At 45.1% G+C, this 21,470-nt stretch overlaps 1 protein-coding gene across 2 annotated transcripts in view; it reads right to left on the bottom strand.

Moving 5' to 3' along the window:
* Positions 1-2,595: 2,595 nt before the first annotated feature.
* LOC115136053 (F-BAR and double SH3 domains protein 2-like) overlaps positions 2,596-21,470 on the bottom strand; it is a 62,703-nt gene continuing 43,828 nt past the window's right edge. For both annotated transcript variants that reach the window (XM_029671421.2, XM_029671422.2), the window contains 10 exons: positions 17,543-17,659; positions 15,663-15,764; positions 15,079-15,231; positions 11,642-11,773; positions 11,321-11,404; positions 10,870-11,074; positions 10,176-10,423; positions 9,305-9,509; positions 4,922-4,992; positions 2,596-4,756 (listed from right to left, as the gene is read on the bottom strand). In XM_029671421.2, coding sequence (XP_029527281.2) covers positions 4,670-4,756; positions 4,922-4,992; positions 9,305-9,509; positions 10,176-10,423; positions 10,870-11,074; positions 11,321-11,404; positions 11,642-11,773; positions 15,079-15,231; positions 15,663-15,764; positions 17,543-17,659 — 1,404 coding nt within the window. In that variant the 3' untranslated portion in view covers positions 2,596-4,669. The remainder of the gene's footprint in view (positions 4,757-4,921; positions 4,993-9,304; positions 9,510-10,175; positions 10,424-10,869; positions 11,075-11,320; positions 11,405-11,641; positions 11,774-15,078; positions 15,232-15,662; positions 15,765-17,542; positions 17,660-21,470) is intronic.

Genomic DNA, 21,470 nt, shown 5'->3' with positions numbered 1-21,470 from the left:
CAGCCCAGAACTACATGGTAGGATCTGGCCAATGACCTGAAGAGAGCTGGGACCACAGTCTCAAAGAAAACCATTAGTAACACACTACGCCGTCATGGATTAAAATCCTGCAGCGCACGCAAGGTCCCCCTGCTTAAGCCAGCGCATGTCCAGAACCGTCTGAAGTTTGCCAATGACCATCTGGATGATCCAGAGGAGGAATGGGAGAAGGTCATATGGTCTGATGAGACAAAAATAGTGCTTTTTAGGTCTAAACTCCACTCGCCGTGTTCAAATCAAATCAAATCCAATTTTATTTGTCACATACACATGGTTAGCAGATGTTAATGCGAGTGTAGCGAAATGCTTGTGCTTCTAGTTCCGACAATGCAGTGGAGGAAGAAGAAGGATGAGTACAACCCTAAGAACACCATCCCAACCGTGAAGCATCGAGGTGGAAACATCATTCTTTGGGGATGCTTTTCTGCAAAGGGGCAAGGACGACTGCACAGTATTGAGGGGAGGATGGATGGGGCCATGTATCGCGAGATCTTGGCCAACAACCTCCTTCCCTCAGTAAGATCATTGAAGATGGGTCGTGGCTGGGTCTTCCAGCATGACAACGACCCGAAACACATAGCCAGGGAAACTAAGGAGTGGCTCCGTAAGAAGCATCTCAAGGTCCTGGAGTGGCCTAGCCAGTCTCCAGACCTGAACCCAATAGAAAATCTTTGGAGGGAGCTGAAAGTCCGTATTGCCCAGCGACAGCCCCGGAACCTGAAGATGGTCTGTAATGGAGGAGTGGGCCAAAATCCCTGCTGCAGTGTTTGCAAACCTGATCAAGAACTACAGGAAATGTATGATCTCTGTAATTGCAAACAAAGGTTTAAGTTATGCTTTTCTGATGTATCAAATACTTATGTCATGCAATAAAATGCAAATGAATTACTTAAAAATCATACATGATTTTCTGGATTTTGGTTTTAGAATCTGTCTCTCACAGTTGAAGTGTACCTATGATAAAAATTACAGACCTCTACATGCTTTGTAAGTAGGAAAACCTGCAAAATCAGCAGTGTATCAAATGCTTGTTCTTCCCACTGTATCAATGATGTCGCTCTTGCTGATGCTGATTCTCTGATCCACCGTTACACAGATGACACCTTTCTGTATACATCTGGCCCTACTTTGGACACTGTTAACAAACCTCCAGATTAGCTTCAATGCCATACAACTCTCCTCCTGTGGCCTCAACTGCTCTTAAATACAAGTAAAACTAAATGCATGCTCTTCAACCGATCGCTGCCCACACCTGCCTGCCCGTCAAGCATTACTACTCTGGACGGTTCTGACCTAGAATATGTGGACAACTACAAATACCTAGGTGTCTGGTTAGACTGCAAACACTCGAGACTCACATTAAGCATCTTTAATCCAAAATTAAATCTAGAATCAGCTTCCTATTTCGCAACAAATCCTCCTTCACTCATGCTGTCAAACATACCCTCGTAAAACTGACTATCCTACCGATCCTTGACTTCGGCAATGTCATTTACAAAATAGGTTAGAACACTCTACTCAGCAAATTGGATGCAGTCTATCACAGTGCCATCCGTTCTATCACCAAAGCCCCATATACTACCCACCACTGCGACCTGTATGCACTCGCTGGCTGGCCCTCGCTTCATATTCGTCTCCAAACCCATTGGTTCCAGGTCATCTATAAGTCTTTGCTTGGTAAAGCACCCCCTTATCTCACTGGTCACTTTTGGGGCGGCAGGGTAGCCTAGTGGTTAGAGCGTTGCACTAGCAGCCGAAAGGTTGCAAGTTCAAATCCCCGAGCTGACAAGGTACAAATCTGTCGTTCTGCCCCTGAACAGGCAGTTACCCCACTGTTCCTAGGCAGTCATTGAAAATAAGAATTTGTTCTTAACTGACTTGCCTAGTTAAATAAAGGTAAAATAAAACTGGTCACCATAGCAGCACCCAGCTGTAGCACACGCTCCAGCAGCTATATTTCACTGGTCACCCCCAAAGCCAACTCCTTCTTTAGCCCCCTTTCCTTCCAGTTCTCTGCTGCCAATGACTGGAACGAATTGCAAAAATCACAGAAGCTGGAGACTCAAATCTCCCTCACTAACTTTAAGCATCAGCTGTCAGAGATCATAGCCCATCTGTAAATAGCCCACCCAACTACCTCATCACCATGTTATTTTTGTTGTTGCTCCTTTGCACCCCAGTATTCTACTTGCGCATTCATCTTCTGCACATCTATCACTCTAGTGTTAAATTGCAAAATGTTAATTATTTCGCCACTATGGCCTATTTGCCTTACCTCCCTAATCTTCCTACATTTGCACACACTGTTTATAGCCTTTTCTATTGTGTTGACTGACTGTACATTTGTTTATTCCATGTGTACCTGTTGTTTGTGTCGCACTGCTTTGCTTCATCTTGGCCAGGTCGCAGTTGTAAAAGAGAACTTGTTCTCAACTTGCCTACCTGGTTAAATAAAGGTTAAATAAATCAAATAAAAATATATTTTTAAATATGCTCCCTGTAGGCCTACTGCCCTAATTTAAATCCTTTGTGAAATGTTGAATAAAACAGAACAAATAGATTTCAGCTAATTTTATTCACACCATTTTATTTTTTATATATTCAATGAAATATTTTGGCTTCTCTACTGTTGCTGTAGACTACATCAGAGTAGCGTAGCATTCTCCAAACTTGGTCCTGAGGACCCCAAGGGGTGCACGTTTTGTTTTTTGCACTAGTACTACACAGCTTATTCAGATAATGGGCTGGCTCATCACCAAGTTATGATTATTTGAATCAGTTGTGTAGTGTTAGAGCAAAAAACAAAACGTGCACACCTTGGGATCCCCAGGACTGAGTTTGGGAAACGCTCGTAGCGGGTCACTTGTTTCTACTGTATCTGAAAATAAATCGGAAACAGAACTAAATAACCTTTACAATTGTGGGAAAGTGTGTATTTCACAACATGCAATCGTTCAATAAAACAGGGTAAATGTAAACTTCAAAAATAAGTTTTACATTCAGATCTTAAGGAGATCAAAGAAAACACAGTAAACATGGCTGACAGATACTCATTTCTCTGATCAACAACTAACATTTATCAATAAGTTTCCATATGTTTTTATCCTCATACATTTGCTGCACAGATATCTCCCAAGCTCTCTGTAAACTAATATTACATACATTATATGAAAAAGCATACCTCCAACACAAGACACTACAATGGCTATTTAAGACTAAATAAGTCAAATGCCTTTTAAAAAACCAAGTAGAACAATACTGATAACAATATAGTTGGAGCAAAAACAATTAAAGGAGAAACAATGCAGCATTCACAAGAGACCAACCAGCAATACTGAAAAGGGCATTAACAAAAGAATAACAAAAAAGTGCTTCAGTATTTTAGTCAGTTCACATTTCCTGTAGGTAGCTAGGAACTAAGGTGATTCTCCTCCCTGAACATGAAGGCATGTCCGACCCAGGGTCACATCACAGTACCAATGACGCTCCCCACGACAGCAAATCACCTTGCGATGCATTCCGTCCTGAACTATGACCCATCTGCATTCCTGAATGAAGAATTATTCTCACCAGCGACCATTATTTTTGGCTAGTTTAAGCCTGGATTAGTATTGATGACAACATAGCTTTGTTTTTTCAACAGAAAACAGCACAAAGATAGTGTACATTTACTCATAGATACACTACAGATTACCCCTGGCTGTTTTGAAATGTCCCACCTTTTAATACAAAGAAATTGTACAAAGACATTTGACATTTGTTATAGAATAGGAATAATCAACAGTTTCAGGGGCAGTTTTGTTCTGGTTTCACATAGTGTGATCCAGATTTTGCTCTCAATGGGGCAATTTCTATCTATATCAGTTACATCCCTCCAAAATTGCCACTTTTCCCTTGTTTATGAAATGTTAAGAACACTTATTTTGAAGACGTTGGTATTTCAGGTACGGGAAAGGTACCAGCCTCTGCCGTGAATTTCCATGAAATGTGTTGACAACAAAAACACAACCCACCAAGAACCAAACAGATCTGACTTGGACTTTAGCTGTTTAAAACTGTGACAGATCTACAATCCTCCCACGAAATTAGCATAACTTTGATGCATAGTAATCAAATGGTGATATCTTGCTTGAAAATACACCCCCCCCATAGCTCAATGCCCAGTTATGAAGGTGAGTGAGATAGAGAAATAGAGGGAGGTAGAGAGAGAGAGAAAACATTGTGAGAGATACAGCACAAATACAGGAGGGAGAAAAAATGAGAGACAGACCAAAAAAAACAATGGGTAATAGAAAAATAATAAAGAACGAGAGAGGATAGAAAGAGGGATGTAGGGTTGAAAACCGTGTCAGAAAGGCAAAATTGTTTGGGTTCTCCGCACCACACACCATTTCAGCCCTACTGGCTTTGGACTGAGACGAGCCAAGTCTCAGGCCTCATCTCATCTCATGGAGCCTCTCCAGTGGGGAGTGGGGATACCCCTTGGCTGGATAGGCTGCTTTAGGGGCTCTGGAGCCTGTTGTCCCTCCCTGGAAGAGGGGGGTCAGTCAGTCGGGGCACCTGGATCCATCAGGTCCGTTCTGACCTGGTGTGGTTGTGGGCAGCAGCCACCGCCACCAGGGCGGCGCCATTACACCAGAGTGATCTCCACCTCCTCCCTTCTCTTCACCTGGCCGCGAGGCTGCTGCGGCTTGGGGGGTGGTGGAGCAGCGCGGACCTGTCCACAACATAGAACTAGTTATTCATTTGAGCTCCAAGTGGAGCCTCAACAAAATACAACAAGTGTGTCTTATCAAACAGGACAAGGGTCAGTATCCATACAGTATTTATGATGGTTTTCATTAGTTGACAAAAGTGTGTGTGTGTTAATGTGGTAACTTACAGGTCGAATGGTGCCTCCCGCACCACGATCTGCTGGGTACCTGGGGGGCTGGGTGGAGCTCTGGGAAGGACCTGAAGGTGAGGAGGGCAGACAGAATCATCAGCATCACGTCTTGGCTTAGAAAGCACTACATTTCATTATAGTACAACGGTTTGATTTGTCTAATCTTAGCAATTTCTTCTTAGCTAGCTACATAGCCGTCTTTGTATCATAGATAATTGCGTAATTATCGTATTTCGTCGTCCTAACGCAGTCTACACCAGCTAGCTAACGTCCACCGTCTACCGATTAGCAGCACAACTATTACACTCAACTGAACGACTTGATTAGTGTAGTGTTAGCTAGCTACATAGTTGTCTTTGCTGTCTTCGTATCCAAGATAATTGTGTAGTTTAGAGTGTGTAGTTTTAGAGTGATTATCTTAATTTACCGAGGTTAGCTAGCCAGCTATTTGTCGTCCTTAACGTAGGAGACACTGCTAGCTAGCCAACAGCTAGCCAACGTCTACCGAACAGAACTTCCGCACTCAACAATCCGGTCGCATTTCGCTTCGCTCCACAGGTAGTATCACATTTTTCATTTCATTTCATTACAGTACAACGGCTTGATTTGTTTGATCGTAGCTAGCTACATAGCTAGCTACATAGCCGTCTTTGTATCAAAGATAATTGTGTAGTCTAGAGCGATTTCCTAGGTTAGCTAGCCAGCTATTGTCGTTCTTTTAACGCAACGTAACGTAATCAACACTGCTAGCTAGCCAGCTAGCCCCGAATAGCAGCACAGTAGAAACTATTACACTCAACGGAACGACTTGATTAGTGTAGTGTCAACAACGCAGCCACTGCCAGCTAGCCTACTTCAGCAGTACTGTATCATTTTAATCAATAAGATTCTTGCTACGTAAGCTTAACTTTCTGAACACTCGAGACGTGTAGTCCACTTGTCATTCCAATCTCCTTTGCATTAGCGTAGCCTCTTGTGTAGCCTGTCAACTATGTGTCTGTCTATCCCTGTTCTCTCCTCTCTGCACAGACCATACAAACGCTCCACACCGCGTGGCCGCGGCCACCCTAATCTGGTGGTCCCAGCGCGCACGACCCACATGGAGTTCCAGGTCTCCGGTAGCCTCTGGAACTGCCGATCTGCGGCCAACAAGGCAGAGTTCATCTCAGCCTATGCCTCCCTCCAGTCCCTCGACTTCTTGGCACTGACGGAAACATGGATCACCACAGACAACACCGCTACTCCTACTGCTCTCTCTTCGTCTGCCCACGTGTTCTCGCACACCCCGAGAGCTTCTGGTCAGCGGGGTGGTGGCACCGGGATCCTCATCTCTCCCAAGTGGTCATTCTCTCTTTCCCCTTACCCATCTGTCTATCGCCTCCTTTGAATTCCATGCTGTCACAGTTACCAGCCCTTTCAAGCTTAACATCCTTATCATTTATCGCCCTCCAGGTTCCCTCGGAGAGTTCATCAATGAGCTTGATGCCTTGATAAGCTCCTTTCCTGAGGACGGCTCACCTCTCACAGTTCTGGGCGACTTTAACCTCCCCACGTCTACCTTTGACTCATTCCTCTCTGCCTCCTTCTTTCCACTCCTCTCCTCTTTTGACCTCACCCTCTCACTCTCCCCCCCTACTCACAAGGCAGGAAATACGCTCGACCTCATCTTTACTAGATGCTGTTCTTCCACTAACCTCATTGCAACCCCTCCAAGTCTCCGACCACTACCTTGTATCCTTTTCCCTCTCGCTCTCATCCAACACTTCCCACACTGCCCCTACTCGGATGGTATCGCGCCGTCCCAACCTTCGCTCTCTCTCCCCCGCTACTCTCTCCTCTTCCATCCTATCATCTCTTCCCTCTGCTCAAACCTTCTCCAACCTATCTCCTGATTCTGCCTCCTCAACCCTCCTCTCCTCCCTTTCTGCATCCTTTGACTCTCTATGTCCCCTATCCTCCAGGCCGGCTCGGTCCTCCCCTCCCGCTCCGTGGCTCGACGACTCATTGCGAGCTCACAGAACAGGGCTCCGGGCAGCCGAGCGGAAATGGAGGAAAACTCGCCTCCCTGCGGACCTGGCATCCTTTCACTCCCTCCTCTCTACATTTTCCTCTTCTCTCTCTGCTGCTAAAGCCACTTTCTACCACTCTAAATTCCAAGCATCTGCCTCTAACCCTAGGAAGCTCTTTGCCACCTTCTCCTCCCTCCTGAATCCTCCTCCCCCTCCTCCCTCTCTGCAGATGACTTCGTCAACCATTTTGAAAAGAAGGTCGACGACATCCGATCCTCGTTTGCTAAGTCAAACGACACCGCTGGTTCTGCTCACACTGCCCTACTCTGTGCTCTGACCTCTTTCTCCCCTCTCTCTCCAGATGAAATCTCGCGTCTTGTGACGGCCAGCCGCCCAACAACCTGCCCGCTTGACCCTATCCCCTCCTCTCTTCTCCAGACCATTTCCGGAGACCTTCTCCCTTACCTCACCTCGCTCATCAACTCATCCCTGACCGCTGGCTACGTCCCTTCCGTCTTCAAGAGAGCGAGAGTTGCACCCCTTCTGAAAAAACCTACACTCGATCCCTCCGATGTCAAACAACTACAGACCAGTATCCCTTCTTTCTTTTCTCTCCAAAACTCTTGAACGTGCCGTCCTTGGCCAGCTCTCCCGCTAACTCTCTCAGAATGACCTTCTTGATCCAAATCAGTCAGGTTTCAAGACTAGTCATTCAACTGAGACTGCTCTTCTCTGTATCACGGAGGCGCTCCGCACTGCTAAAGCTAACTCTCTCTCCTCTGCTCTCATCCTTCTAGACCTATCGGCTGCCTTCGATACTGTGAACCATCAGATCCTCCTCTCCACCCTCTCCGAGTTGGGCATCTCCGGCGCGGCCCACGCTTGGATTGCGTCCTACCTGACAGGTCGCTCCTACCAGGTGGCGTGGCGAGAATCCGTCTCCACACCACGTGCTCTCACCACTGGTGTCCCCCAGGGCTCTGTTCTAGGCCCTCTCCTATTCTCGCTATACACCAAGTCACTTGGCTCTGTCATAACCTCACATGGTCTCTCCTATCATTGCTATGCAGACGACACACAATTAATCTTCTCCTTTCCCCCTTCTGATGACCAGGTGGCGAATCGCATCTCTGCATGTCTGGCAGACATATCAGTGTGGATGACGGATCACCACCTCAAGCTGAACCTCGGCAAGACGGAGCTGCTCTTCCTCCCGGGAAGGACTGCCCGTTCCATGATCTCGCCATCACGGTTGACAACTCCATTGTGTCCTCCTCCCAGAGCGCTAAGAACCTTGGCGTGATCCTGGACAACACCCTGTCGTTCTCAACTAACATCAAGGCGGTGGCCTGTTCCTGTAGGTTCATGCTCTACAACATCCGCAGAGTACGACCCTGCCTCACACAGGAAGCGGCGCAGGTCCTAATCCAGGTACTTGTCATCTCCCGTCTGGATTACTGCAACTCGCTGTTGGCTGGGCTCCCTGCCTGTGCCATTAAACCCCTACAACTCATCCAGAACGCCGCAGCCCGTCTGGTGTTCAACCTTCCCAAGTTCTCTCACGTCACCCCGCTCCTCCGCTCTCTCCACTGGCTTCCAGTTGAAGCTCGCATCCGCTACAAGACCATGGTGCTTGCCTACGGAGCTGTGAGGGGAACGGCACCTCAGTACCTCCAGGCTCTGATCACCCTGGCCCTACACCCAAACAAGTGCACTGCGTTCATCCACCTCTGGCCTGCTCGCCTCCCTACCACTGAGGAAGTACAGTTCCCGCTCAGCCCAGTCAAAACTGTTCGCTGCTCTGGCCCCCCAATGGTGGAACAAACTCCCTCACGACGCCAGGACAGCGGAGTCAATCACCACCTTCCAGAGACACCTGAAACCCCACCTCTTTCAGGAATACCTAGGATAGGATAAAGTAATCCCTCTCACCCCCCCCTTTAAAAGATTTAGATGCACTATTGTTCCACTGGATGTCATAAGGTGAATGCACCAATTTGTAAGTCGCTCTGGATAAGAGCGTCTGCTAAATGACTTAAATGTAAATGTAGGATTGTGACATTGTGCTCAAATAAACAAACCCAGATATATATCTCAGAATGAGGATTTAAAAAATCCATGCTGTTGTTTATTACTTGTCTATGTCTCTACTTTTATACATGGTCTATTTTGCGTGCATTTAATATGATAAATAACATAGCCTGGTCCCAGATCTGGTTTTGCAGTCTTGCCAACTCCTACTTTTGTTGTCATGCCACAGACTATAATTCAGCACAAAACAGATTTGGGACCAGGCAATGAATTATGTTCAATGCGATAACAATTTGAATTCCAAATAATAAATAGTCAGCCTTTGAGGAGTGGTTCTTACTCTGTAAGGGGCTTTTGAGTGGTGCAGGCGGTGGCCTATGGTGACCGTTGATGTAGGAGGGTGGGCGAGGTATGGGGGAGGCACTGGCACTGGAGGGGCTGGACTGGGGTGAGGGCAGAGTGGGGGTCTGGAGGGGGCTGCTGTGGAACGGGCCCAGCTGAAAGGGGCTCCGTCGGGAGCACTCAGAAAGAGGAGAGGGTGACACCTGAAAGACAACGTTCACCACAGAATTAAATAAAACAGGTATATACTGATTACTATTATTTGGATGAGGATGTGTGTCGTCTAAAGGCCGGTTTCCCGCACCAAGATTAAGCCTGGTCCTGGATTTTAAAAAAACATTCTCAACAGAAAATCTCCATGGAAATAAAGTTTAAAACAGGTTTAAGTGTCCATTCACGGGGCCTCCCGGGTGGCCAGGCTCTGTCGCAGCCGGCTGCGACCGGGAGGTCCGTGGGGCGACGCACAATTGGGCTAGCGTCGTCCGGGTTAGGGAGGGTTTGGCCGGTAGGGATATCCTTGTGTCATCGCGCACTAGCGACTCCTGTGGCGGGCCGGGCGCAGTGCACGCTAACCAGGTTGCCAGGTGCACTGTGTTTCCTCCAACACATTGGTGCGACTGGGTTGAATGCGCGCTGTGTTAAGAAGCAGTGCGGCTTGGTTGGGTTGTGTTGTGTTTCGGAGGACGCATGGCTTTCGACCGTAGTTTCTCCCGAGCCCGTACGGGAGTTGTAGCGATGAGACAAGATAGTAACTGGATAGTAATTGGATACCACGAAATTGGGGAGAAAAGGGGGTAAAATAAAATTTTAAAAAAACACGTGTCCATTCACGTGTGTAAACAGTGCCAAGGGTGGCTGCATGTGTGTACCGGCGTGATGCTGCTGGTCTCTCCCAGGCTGTCGCCATTCTCGCCGTCTGCACTGGAGCCACCCTCCGCCAGCAGGTCCTCCACCAGCACGGCAGGGAAGACGCCAACGGCGCCGTTAAACTCGCCCTCCCAGAAGCCATCGTCCTCGTGGGTTTCACGGCTCAGGACGCGGATGATGGCGCCCTCAGGGAACGAGAGCTCCTCGTCTGTCTGGCCCGCATAGTCGTACAGGGCCTTGGCAAAGCACACTGAGGCAGAGAGAAGGGGGAGGGAGTGGGAGAGAGCCAGGGTGAAATGCGAAAGGGGGAGAGACAGGGGAGGGGGAAGAGTAAGAGCACAGAGGAAGAGATCAAAATGGAAAGAAAGGGAAAATAAAAAAATGGTGCCAACACATCTGAATGATCTCAATGACATTGTCTTACATATGAATACTTGTTAATTCTGTGTGGTGCGAATCGTAACTTATACTTAAGTCCAATTTCCTCTCATTTCGCTACACTCGCATTAACATCTGCTAACCATGTGTATGTGACAAATAAAATTTGATTTGACATGCATTGTGACATGTCAAATCATGCATTGACATCAATGCATGACTAAGTGAAAATCTGATTTAAGTCAAGTTCAGGATTCACTCCTGTGAGAATGTCGAGGCTGATCGGATTGTTTCACCCAAATTCACTGCGTCTCTCACCACTGCTGGAGTCGCCGTTGACGCTGGGCGTGCCCGGTGTGGGCAGCTCTGATTCAAGCAGCTCGGGCTCGGTGGAGTTGCTGGAGGAGTGGGATCGGGCGTCCAGGGCGGCCAGAGCCTGGAGCATGCTCAGTAGGCTGTTAGACGAGGGCAGCTGCAGGTACTTCTCCGGGACGTAACCCACCTGGCTCGTCCGGTTCCTGGCCTAGAGACAATGTTGGAACACACACATAGGGTTACCAGTCAGTGATAGTAGGGCACACCGCAGCAAAATGTTTTGCAATGGACAACAGAACTAAAACCTCCCCATTTCACCCCATTAAAAAATAAAATCCCTATTGAACATGACCCCTGGTGTGTAGGCATATGATGACTTTAGAGTACCACTTGCTTTATTCAAGTTTAAAGCGCAAACAGTGAAGTATTGCCACTTTTGGAAAGCACTCTGTACCTTGACCCAGTCCTCCATGTCCCCATCATCAATAACCTCCAGCACCTCCTGTTCCTCGATGGTCAGCTCGTCTGGCTGTGACGCCTGGGAGAGGAAGGAGATCATGTTTCATTACTGCTAGACTGCCCCAGTGAATTCTGTGCATATATTGTATGTTTGAGCTGTATTTGTGAAGTCTGAATTTTTTTATTATAATGCATGCTGCAGTGCTCAAAGAATTATATGGTACCATATTGCATCGCATCCAAGGTGATGGGTTGATTGCCAGCTCAAAGGTGAGAATAGGACTACTGTTGTAGAGCACTCTGTGTGCATGTATACCTTGTATGAGTAGAGCACTTTGCAGGTGAGGGGGTAGTTCCTGAGAGTACAGGAGGGGATAGAGCTGCTGTCGTCCAACACCTCTCCACTATCCTCCAGCTCCTCATCCTCCCTCTCCAGGTCAGCTGTACCCTAAACACACACACACACACACACACACACACACACACACACACACACACACAGCAGGTTGGATGGGATCACTTTGAGCAAGGCAAGCCCCCGTATCGATACTTTTGATCACATAGCGAGACGTTATTTGGGATGCAAGGTGATTTGTAGATCACGGTGATTTGTAAAATCAGTAATACCGCACAATCTAACGGCAAAATCAGTAGCCTTGTTAAACCAGCCTGATCTCAAGCTCACATGCAGTCATCAGTCAGTCTGGTTTCATAAGGCTAGTTAATCTCAACACACAAACACAGCACAAGATAAACTAGCACCTTAAAAAGAAAAATCCACCCAAAACCACTAATTCCTTTAATTTACATTGTTAAATAACATTGTGTGAGAACAAATGTTTCATTTTGGCCATATAATAGGGTTGGTAGCAACATGGAAAATTGTTGTGGAAATCTGTTGCAGCTCAAATCGACTACAAAATCAAATGCAATGCTCTCTCTCTATGGGCTTGCTGGCTAGCTACGTAGCTAGCAAATGTAGCTAAAACATAATACCAAAGACAATATCAGCATGTAAAGTAGCTAGTTAGCGGTTAAATTGCCTAAAACTGCACTATCAATTTAGGAGTCATGAAGCTCATCATTTTCAACATGCAGATCGATAAGCCTCACAAAATGGAGTCTAACGTTCACAACGGCAGATAAACGCAGCAAAAAAAGAAACGTCCAATTTTCAGGACCCTGTCTTTCAAAGATAATTAGTAAAAATACAAATAACTTAGCAGATCTTCATTGTAAACGGTTTAAACAGTGTTTCCCATGCTTTTTCAATGAACCATAAACAATTAATGAACATGCACCTGTGGAACGGTCGTTAAGACACTAACATCTTACAGACAGTAGGAAATTAAGGTCACAGTTATGAAAACTTAGGAAACTACAGAGGCCATTCTACTGACTCTGAAAAACACCAAAAGTAAGATGCCCAGGGTCCCTGCTCATCTGTGTGAACATGCCTTAGGCATGCTGCAAGGAGACATGAGGACTGCCGATGTGGCCAGGGCAATAAATTGTAATGTCTGTACTGTGAGACACCTAAGACAGGGAGACAGGACGGAGAGCTGATCGTCCTCGCAGTGGCAGACCACGTGTAACAACACCTGCACAGGATCGGTACATCCGAACATCACACCTGCGGGACAGGAACATGATGGCAACAACAACTGCCCGAGTTACACCAGGAACGCAAAATCCCTCCATCAGTGCTCAGACTGTCAGCAATAGGCTGAGAGAGGCTGGACTGAGGGCTTGTAGGCCTATTTTAACTTCTCTAGGGTAGGGAGCAGCATTGGGAATTTTGGATGAAAAGCATGCCCAAATTAAACTGCCTGCTACTCAGCCATAAAAGCTAGAATATGCATATAATTAGTAGATTTGGATAGAAAACACCCTGAAGTTTCTAAAACTGCTTGAATGATGTCTGTGAGTGTAACAGAACTCATATGGTAGGCGGAAATCTGAGGTTTGTAGTTTTTCAACTCATTCCCTATCGAATACACAGTGTCTATGGGGTCATATTGCACTTCCTAATCAGACAGGACTGGCAAAAAGTGCTCTTCACTGACGAGTCGCGGTTTTGTCTCACCCGGGGTGATGGTCGGATTCGTGTTTATCGTTGAAGGAATGAGCGTTACACAGAGGCCTGTACTCAGGATCGATTTGGAGGTGGAGGGTTCGTCATGGTCTGGGGCGGTGTGTCACAGCATCATCGGACTGAGCTTGTTGTCATTGCAGGCAATCTCAACGCTGTGCCTTACAGGGAAGAAATCCTCCTCCCTCATGTGGTACCCTTCCTGTAGGCTCACCCTGACATGTCCCTACAGCATCACAATGCCACCAGCCATACTGCTCATTCTGTGCGTGATTTCCTGCAAGACAGGAATGTCAGTGTTCTGCCATGGCCAGCAAAGAGCCCGGATCTCAATCCCATTGAGCACGTCTGGGACCTGTTAGATTGGAGAGCGAGGGCTAGGGCCATTCCCCCCAGAAATGTCCGGGAACTTGCAGGTGCCTTGGTGGACGAGTGGGGTAACATCTCACAGCAAGAACTGGCAACTCTGGTGCAGCCCATGAGGAGGAGATGCACTGCAGTACTTAATGCAGCCGGTGGCCACACCAGATACTGACTGTCTTGATTTTGACCCCCCCTTTGTTCAGGGACACATTATTCCATTTCTGTTAGTCACATGTCTGTGGAACATGTTCAGTTTATGTCTCAGCTGAAAATAAACGCAGTTGACAGTGAGAGGACGTTTCTTTTTTTGCTGAGTTTACATTTGAGGAGATTGGAAACGTTGCCCATGTTACATTGATGGGCAGTGCGGTTCATTCTTGGCGATTCTACGACAAGGAGCACTCTCCAAGGAATGAATTTTGTCAACAACAAGTACAACATTAAACATATTTTTGAGATGTGCGATAATTAACTTGCTATCTGTAATATCATATAGCTTTGGAATCGTGACATTACGTACTTGAGGAAAATAGCCAAGTTTCTCGACATATACACAAACTTTGAGAAGGGATTGCGTTATGATTAGTTAAGCAACGTGTACGCGATTGGTTGAAAGTCTGCTGGGTGGGGCCTTACACATTCCTTCTTTCATTGGATTCCTATCTCCTTTCTATAATATCTCTGGCAAAGGCACCATGCAGTGCACCCTGGATTAATGAAGCAGACAAATAGGAAAAATGTTCTAGACTGTTAAATTACACATTTCTCGAGGTAGGAACATTTCTCGAGGTAGGAATATCTAAAAAAAAAATGCCGATCAATGGCTCATTCGAGAGAAGACATCCTCCCGGAGTTATGACATTGGCAAGTATTGAAATCTGACATGTACGATAAGACTTTTTCGCGATGTAAATGTCAGATTCCTATTAACTTCCAGTGTATTGAGAGTGATTTTATCACAGTGCTATAACATACCGCCCAGATTTCTGCCTGCTTGAATGCCAAAAACTCAGATACACATGAAAACATGAAATGACCCAGGGAATCAATAGATCACTCAGAGATGCACAAAAACAAAATAACATTCAAATTGGGTGAACCTTTCCTTTAAAGTTGAGAAACAGTACTTTAAAGAAACACCCCAGCTTCCTTATCATGTGATTTACCTGAGCCCGGGAAGTTTCAGTAGGCAGGTACAGGGGACAAAATGGAAATTGTTGATGGGTTTACGTGTATGCACAAAGATGTGAAAAAAATGCATTTTTGTCTCATCTTTCAATGTGTGTTTTGTGACTCACGGAGAGTGAAGGGTCATGGGTGTTCAGGTTAGCCCACCGCTCGTTCTCCAGCTCCTCCATCACCTGGTTCATGGCGCTCTTCAGCCACGTCTCCACAGTGATGCCTGCCTCTCTCAGCAGGGCCAGGCGAGCCTCCGCCTTCAGCTTCACCGTCTGGAGTTAGTGACAATCATATGTTTTGTCATATTACAAATGTAATGTTTATTCCCTCCCAATTCCAGCAATGTTCCCACTGGGATTTCGCAACTCTAGTCATGACCAGTCAGCCATCATGTCATAATAGGCTTTCATAAGAAGCTTTATCAGAACTACTGTATGTTGGATGTAGTCTGCCGCATCAACCAGCAGGGGGAATCAGAGGCAAGAGAGGCTGAGGTGAGACAACCTACTGGCCCAATGATATACCAACCTCAGAGAGGGATCACACACACAAGCATGTAACTAGTGGGATCTGAACTCCGGTCTCTGGCTCGGGACACCTACATCTTAAACATTCCCTTTTGGCCAAATTTTAAGTCACAGGCAGGGTTACATTATCACGAGTGTGAGCCCTACTCACCATCGCCACACACACACACGTTTACCTCAGCTCTCCGCAGGTTCTCCTTGGCCGCCTCCATTTTGAGTTCCAGTTCACTGCAGTTCTGCTCAGATGGCCCCTGCTGTGTCCTATAGTCCTCCAGGGCCTAAAAGGTCACAGATAACATGTAGTAAACAAACCAATCTCAATGACTGTCTGAAATGTAACCCTATATAGTACACTACTTTTGACCAGCGCCCTATGAGGGCTGTTGATGGAGCTCATAAGCTGGGCCTCTCTGAGCTGAATTTGTGAGTGTTCGTGTGTGTGTGTAAATTATGTATGTACAATGTAGGCACCTGACCTGAGCCATAAGTGAGACTAGGAATCTACCACCCCACTACCAGATTGTAGCCCCCCATAATGTTTTTGTCCCCCCACTTAGGTTCTGAAAATCTCCATCACCCTCTAATTAACTTGTCATTTTCGCAGATTAAGTGTTAGAGATAGTAACATATTTATTGTTTACAAATTAGCTATGAATAGATAGCACAACTTTGGATTTAGTCTCCATTTCAAAATCGAATGGTTTTGACCGTTTGGAATTTTAAGTGAGCTTCTTTTCTCCGCCCACTTTGGCCATGCAGTGTGCCTCGCAAAGTGATTGCTGTCCTCGTTATGAAATTATAAACTGAAGTAAAAATACTTTAAAGTACTACTTAAGTCTTTTTTTTGTATCTGTACTTAACTTTAACATTTATATTTGTGGCAAACTTCACATCACCACCACCACTTTTACACCACAATAAAGAAAATAATGTACCTTTTACTTCATACATTTTTAATGCTTAGCAAGACAGGAAAATTGTCCAATTCACAAATTTATCAAGAGAACATCCCTGGTCATCCCAACTGCCTCTGATCTGGCGGACTCACTAAACACACATCCTTTCATTTGTAAACGATGTCTGAGTGTCAGAGTGTGCCCCTGGCTGTCTGCAAATACAAAGAAAATAAACATTTTTGCCATCTGGTTTGCTTAATATAAGAAATATGAAATGATTTACACCAACTTTCGATACTTAAATATATTTTAGCAATTACATTTACTTTTGATACTTAAATATATTTAAAACCAAATACTTTTAATCAAGTAGTGTTTTACTGGGTGACTCACTTTTACTTACTCACTTAAATTTTCTATTAAGGCATCTTTACTTTTACTCAAGTGTAACAATTAGGTACTTTTTCCCACCACAGACCCTCTATATCAAAAAAGTACAATATACACAGGATCTTTAAATCAAATATACAAAAACTACAGCTGACGGTGGACCTGAACAAATTTAAATAAAATAAGCACTGTTAGGCATGTAGCCTACAGCCAGAGGAGTTGTGTCTCCTGTAGCTTACTTTTATTTTGGTAAAGCACATTTTTGATAGAACAATAACCCAGCAAATTACATGGTCAATCAACTAATAAAGACTAATATTGTTGTACCTCGCGCTGGTTAGAGTGCGAAGCTGAGCACAGTGCGCAGTTTGACTAGGCTACTGATATTCCCCAGTGTTGCTCGGCATGCAAAATACCTTGTAGAGATCAATGATTGTCAACAGTTACATGCTTTGTTCGACACTGAAGGAGAGGAAGCATTAGTTGGCACAAAATGAATCGTTTTCGAAAGCAGTATAAGCAAAAAAAATGGAATCAGCGATTTCTAATGTTTTAATGGATTTTCTGACCGATGCATGCTACATTTGGATCGGTTGGCAGTTGCGGACCGATGCAGTCGTATCTTACATTAAAAATAAAATAAAATTTAAAAAATGTTAATCAGGGAAAGATGCATATATCTGCTAGAATATAGACTATCCCCTCGCTAGAATTTAGACTATCCCCTTTCTCACCCTTCCCTACCCTTCATCTATCCCTTCCTCTCTCACCCGCTGGCTGTGGATGATGCTCTTGTGTTCTCGTGCCACTCGTGTCGCCCACTTCCGTGCCTCCTTATCCAGATTGTGCTCCTCCGCTGTGCCACTCTGCTTATGCAGCTGCCCCACCTAGTGACCAGGGATGATGGATGGGGTAGAGAGAGAGTTTAATAGTCTGATAATATTCAGCTAAACATAATCTCTGTGTGTGTGTGTGGTGTGTGTGTATCGCAATAGGTCAACAATATACTGAACAAAAATATAAAACGCAACATGTAAAGTGTTGGTCCCATGTTTCATGAGCTGAAATAAAACATAGCAGAAATGTTCTATATGCACAAAAACCTTATTTCTCTAATATGTTGGGTACAAATGTGTTTACATCCCTGTTAGTGAGCATTTCTCTTTGTCAAGATAATCCATCAGGTGCACCTTGTGTCACACAACACAATGCCACAGATGCCAACTTTGAGGGAGCGTGCAATTGGCAAGCTGACTGCAGGAATGTCCACCAGAGCTGTTGTCAGAGAATTGAATGTTAATTTCTCTAGCATAAACTGCCTCCAATGTCGTTTTAGAGTATTTGGCAGTACGTCCAACCGGCCTCACAACCGCAGACCACTTGTAACCACACCAGCCCAGGACATCCACATCCAGCATCTTCTGAGACCAGCCACCCAGTCAGCTGATGAAACTGAGGGTTTGCACAAACTGTCAGAAACCATCTCAGGGAAGAGCATCTGCATGCTTGTCATCATCACAAGGGTCTTGACCTGACTGCAGTTTCTCGCCGTGACAGACTTCAGTAGGCAAATGCTCACCTTCAATGGCTACTGGCATGCTGGAGAACTGTGATTTCACGGATGAATCCCAGTTTTAACTGTACCGGGCAGATGGCAGACCGCGTGTACAACGCATTCGTAAAGTATTCAGACCCCTTGACTTTTTCCACATTTGGTTATCTTACAGCCTTAATCTAAAATGGATGAAATATTTTTTGCTCATCAATCTACACACAATACCCCATAATGACAAAGCATAAGCAGGTTTCTTGAAATTTTTGCAAATGTATTACAAATGAAAAACAGCAATACCTTATTTACATATAAGTATTCAGACCCTTTGCTATGAGACTCGAAATTGAGCTCAGGTGCATCCTGTTTCCATTGATCTTGTTTGAGATTTTTCTACAACTTGGAGTCCACCGGTGGTAAATATAATTGATTGGACATGATTTGGAAAGGCACACAAATCAAATTGTATTTGTCACAGGCGCCGAATACAACAGGGGTAGTAGACCTTACAGTGAAATGCTTACTTACAAGCCCCAATGCAGTTAAGAAAAATAAGTGTTAAGTAAAAAATAAAAAAAATGAAATGAAAAGTAACAAATAATTAAAGAGCAGCAGTAAAATAACAATAGTGAGGCTATATACCCGTACAGAGTCAATGTGCGGGGGCACCGGTTAGTCGAGGTAACTGAGGTAAGATGTACATGTAGGTAGAGTTAGTGACTACTGTATGCATAGATAATAACAGAGAGTAGCAGCAGCGTAGAAGAGGGGGGGGGGGGGGGGTCAATGCAAATAGCCTGGGTAGCCATTTGATTAGCTGTTCAGGAGTCTTATGGCTTGGGGATAGAAGCTGTTTAGAAGCCTCTTGGACCTAGACTTAGCGCTCTGGTACTACCTGCCGTGCGGAAGCAGAGAGGACAGTCTATGACTGGGGTGGCTGGAGTCCTTGAACATTTTTAGGGCCTTCTTCTGACACCGCCTGGTATAGAGGTCCTGAATGGCAGGCAGCTTAGCCCCAGTGATGTACTGGGCCGTACGCACTACCCTCTGTAGTGCCTTGCGGTCGTAAGCCGAGCAGTTGCCATACCAGGCAGTGATGCAACCCGTCAGGATGCTCTCGATGGTAGAGCTGTAGAACGTTTTGAGGATCTGAGGACCCATGCCAAATCTTTTCAGTCCGTTTTTTTTTCCGTTTTCAGGGGGAATAGGCTTTGTTGTGCCCTCTTCACAACTGTCTTGGTGTGTTTGGACAATGATAGTTTGATGGTGATGTGGACACCAAGGAACTTGAAGCTCCCAACCTGCTCCACTACAGCCCCGTCGATGAGAATGGGGGCATGCTTGGTCCTCCTTTTCCTGTAGTACACAATCATCTCCTTTGTCTTGATCACGTTGAGGAGAGGTTGCTGTCCTGGCACCACACGGTTAGGTCTCTGACCTCCTCATTGGTGTCCACATGGGAGAAACTCCCCAAATACAGGTGTGCCAAGCTTGTAGCGTCATACCAAAGATACAAGTCTATAATTGCTGCCAAAGGTGCTTCAACAAAGTACTGAGAAAAATGCATTTTTTTTGTTGCTTTGTCATGGGGTATTGTGTGTAGATTGATCAGGATTTTTTTTTTTTTAAATCCATTTTATAATAAGGCTGTAACGTAACAAAATGTGGAAAAAGTCAAGAGGCTTTCCAAATGCACAGTATGACGTCGTGTGGACAAGAGGTTTTCTGATCTCAACGTTTTGAACAGAGTGCCCCATGGTGACAGTGGGTTATGGTATTTTTAGTTATTTATCTAACCTTTATTTAACTAGGCAAGTCTGTTAAGAACAAATTGTTATTTACAATGATGGCCACAATGCAAACGGTCTCCTGCGGGGATAAAAAAATAAATAAAATACAATATAAATATAGGACGAAACACATCATCATCACAACAAGAGACACAACAATACATAAAGAGAGACCTAAGACAACAATAAGGCAGCAAAACGCAGGCAGGCATAAGCTACGGACAACAAACACAATTGCCTTTTATTGATGGCAATTTGAATGTAGAGATACCGTGACGAGATCCTGAGACCCATTGTCGTGCCATCCATCCGCCACCATCACCTCATGTTTCAGCATGATAATGCACCACGGCCTCATATTGCAAGGATCTGTACATAATTCTTGGAAACTGAAAATGTCCCAGTTCTTCCATGGTCTGCATACTCAACATTGAGCATCACAGGGATGCTCTGGTTTGACATGTACGATATCGTGTTCCAGTTCCCGCCAATATCCAGAAACTCTGCACAGCCATTGAAGAGGAGTGGGACAACATTCCACAGGCCACAATCAACTCTCTGCGAATGAGATGGGTCGGGCTGCATGAGGCAAGTGGTGGTCACACCAAATACTGACTGGTTCTGATCCACACCCCTACCTTATTTTAAGGTATCTGTGACCAACAGATGCCCATCTGTATTCCCAGATATGTGAAATCCATAGATTAGGGCCTAATTCAATTATTTCAATTGACCGATTTCCTTATATGAACTGTAGCTCAGTACAATCTTTGAAATTGTTGCGTTTATATTTTTGTTCAGTGTACTTTGGTACATATAAAACAGCCATATACACCTAATGATTTCCGGTAAGATATTGGAACCAATATCTGTGAGGGTGAATGTTGGCAAATATTACTAAATGAGATTTGAGAAATGTTGGCGTAGTAAAAAATAAATAAAAATTGCCTCAATAGCGGGATTCAGACAATCAAACAAATCACGTTTGTGTCGAAAGGAAAACAACCAAGGAAAAAAACACTTCCACTATGGATGACCTCACAAGAGACAAACAGCCAATCCATGCACCCCATTGGGATGAGAGGCAATGTCTCAAAATCAGGGATGTTATCAGTATAACATAGAAAATAGTGAAATGTTGGATATTGGTTTGGGGGTTAGTCGATTCCAATAAAATAGGATTGGACGTCAGAAAACATAAATTCCAGATTAATATGGAAAAATCCTGTGCTTATTTCTTTCCACAACCTCTCTACAAGGCCTTAAGTCTCATTCTCGGCCCCACTGGACCAAACTGGATTCTGTGGTGTACTCAGTAATGGGTCACAACTTGCAGACTTGTTTACGTGCTGCTGT

Source organism: Oncorhynchus nerka, linkage group LG10, assembly GCF_034236695.1.
Source record: "Oncorhynchus nerka isolate Pitt River linkage group LG10, Oner_Uvic_2.0, whole genome shotgun sequence".
Classification (NCBI taxonomy): Eukaryota; Metazoa; Chordata; class Actinopteri; order Salmoniformes; family Salmonidae; genus Oncorhynchus; species Oncorhynchus nerka.
This window is presented reverse-complemented; position numbering and strand designations above follow the sequence as displayed.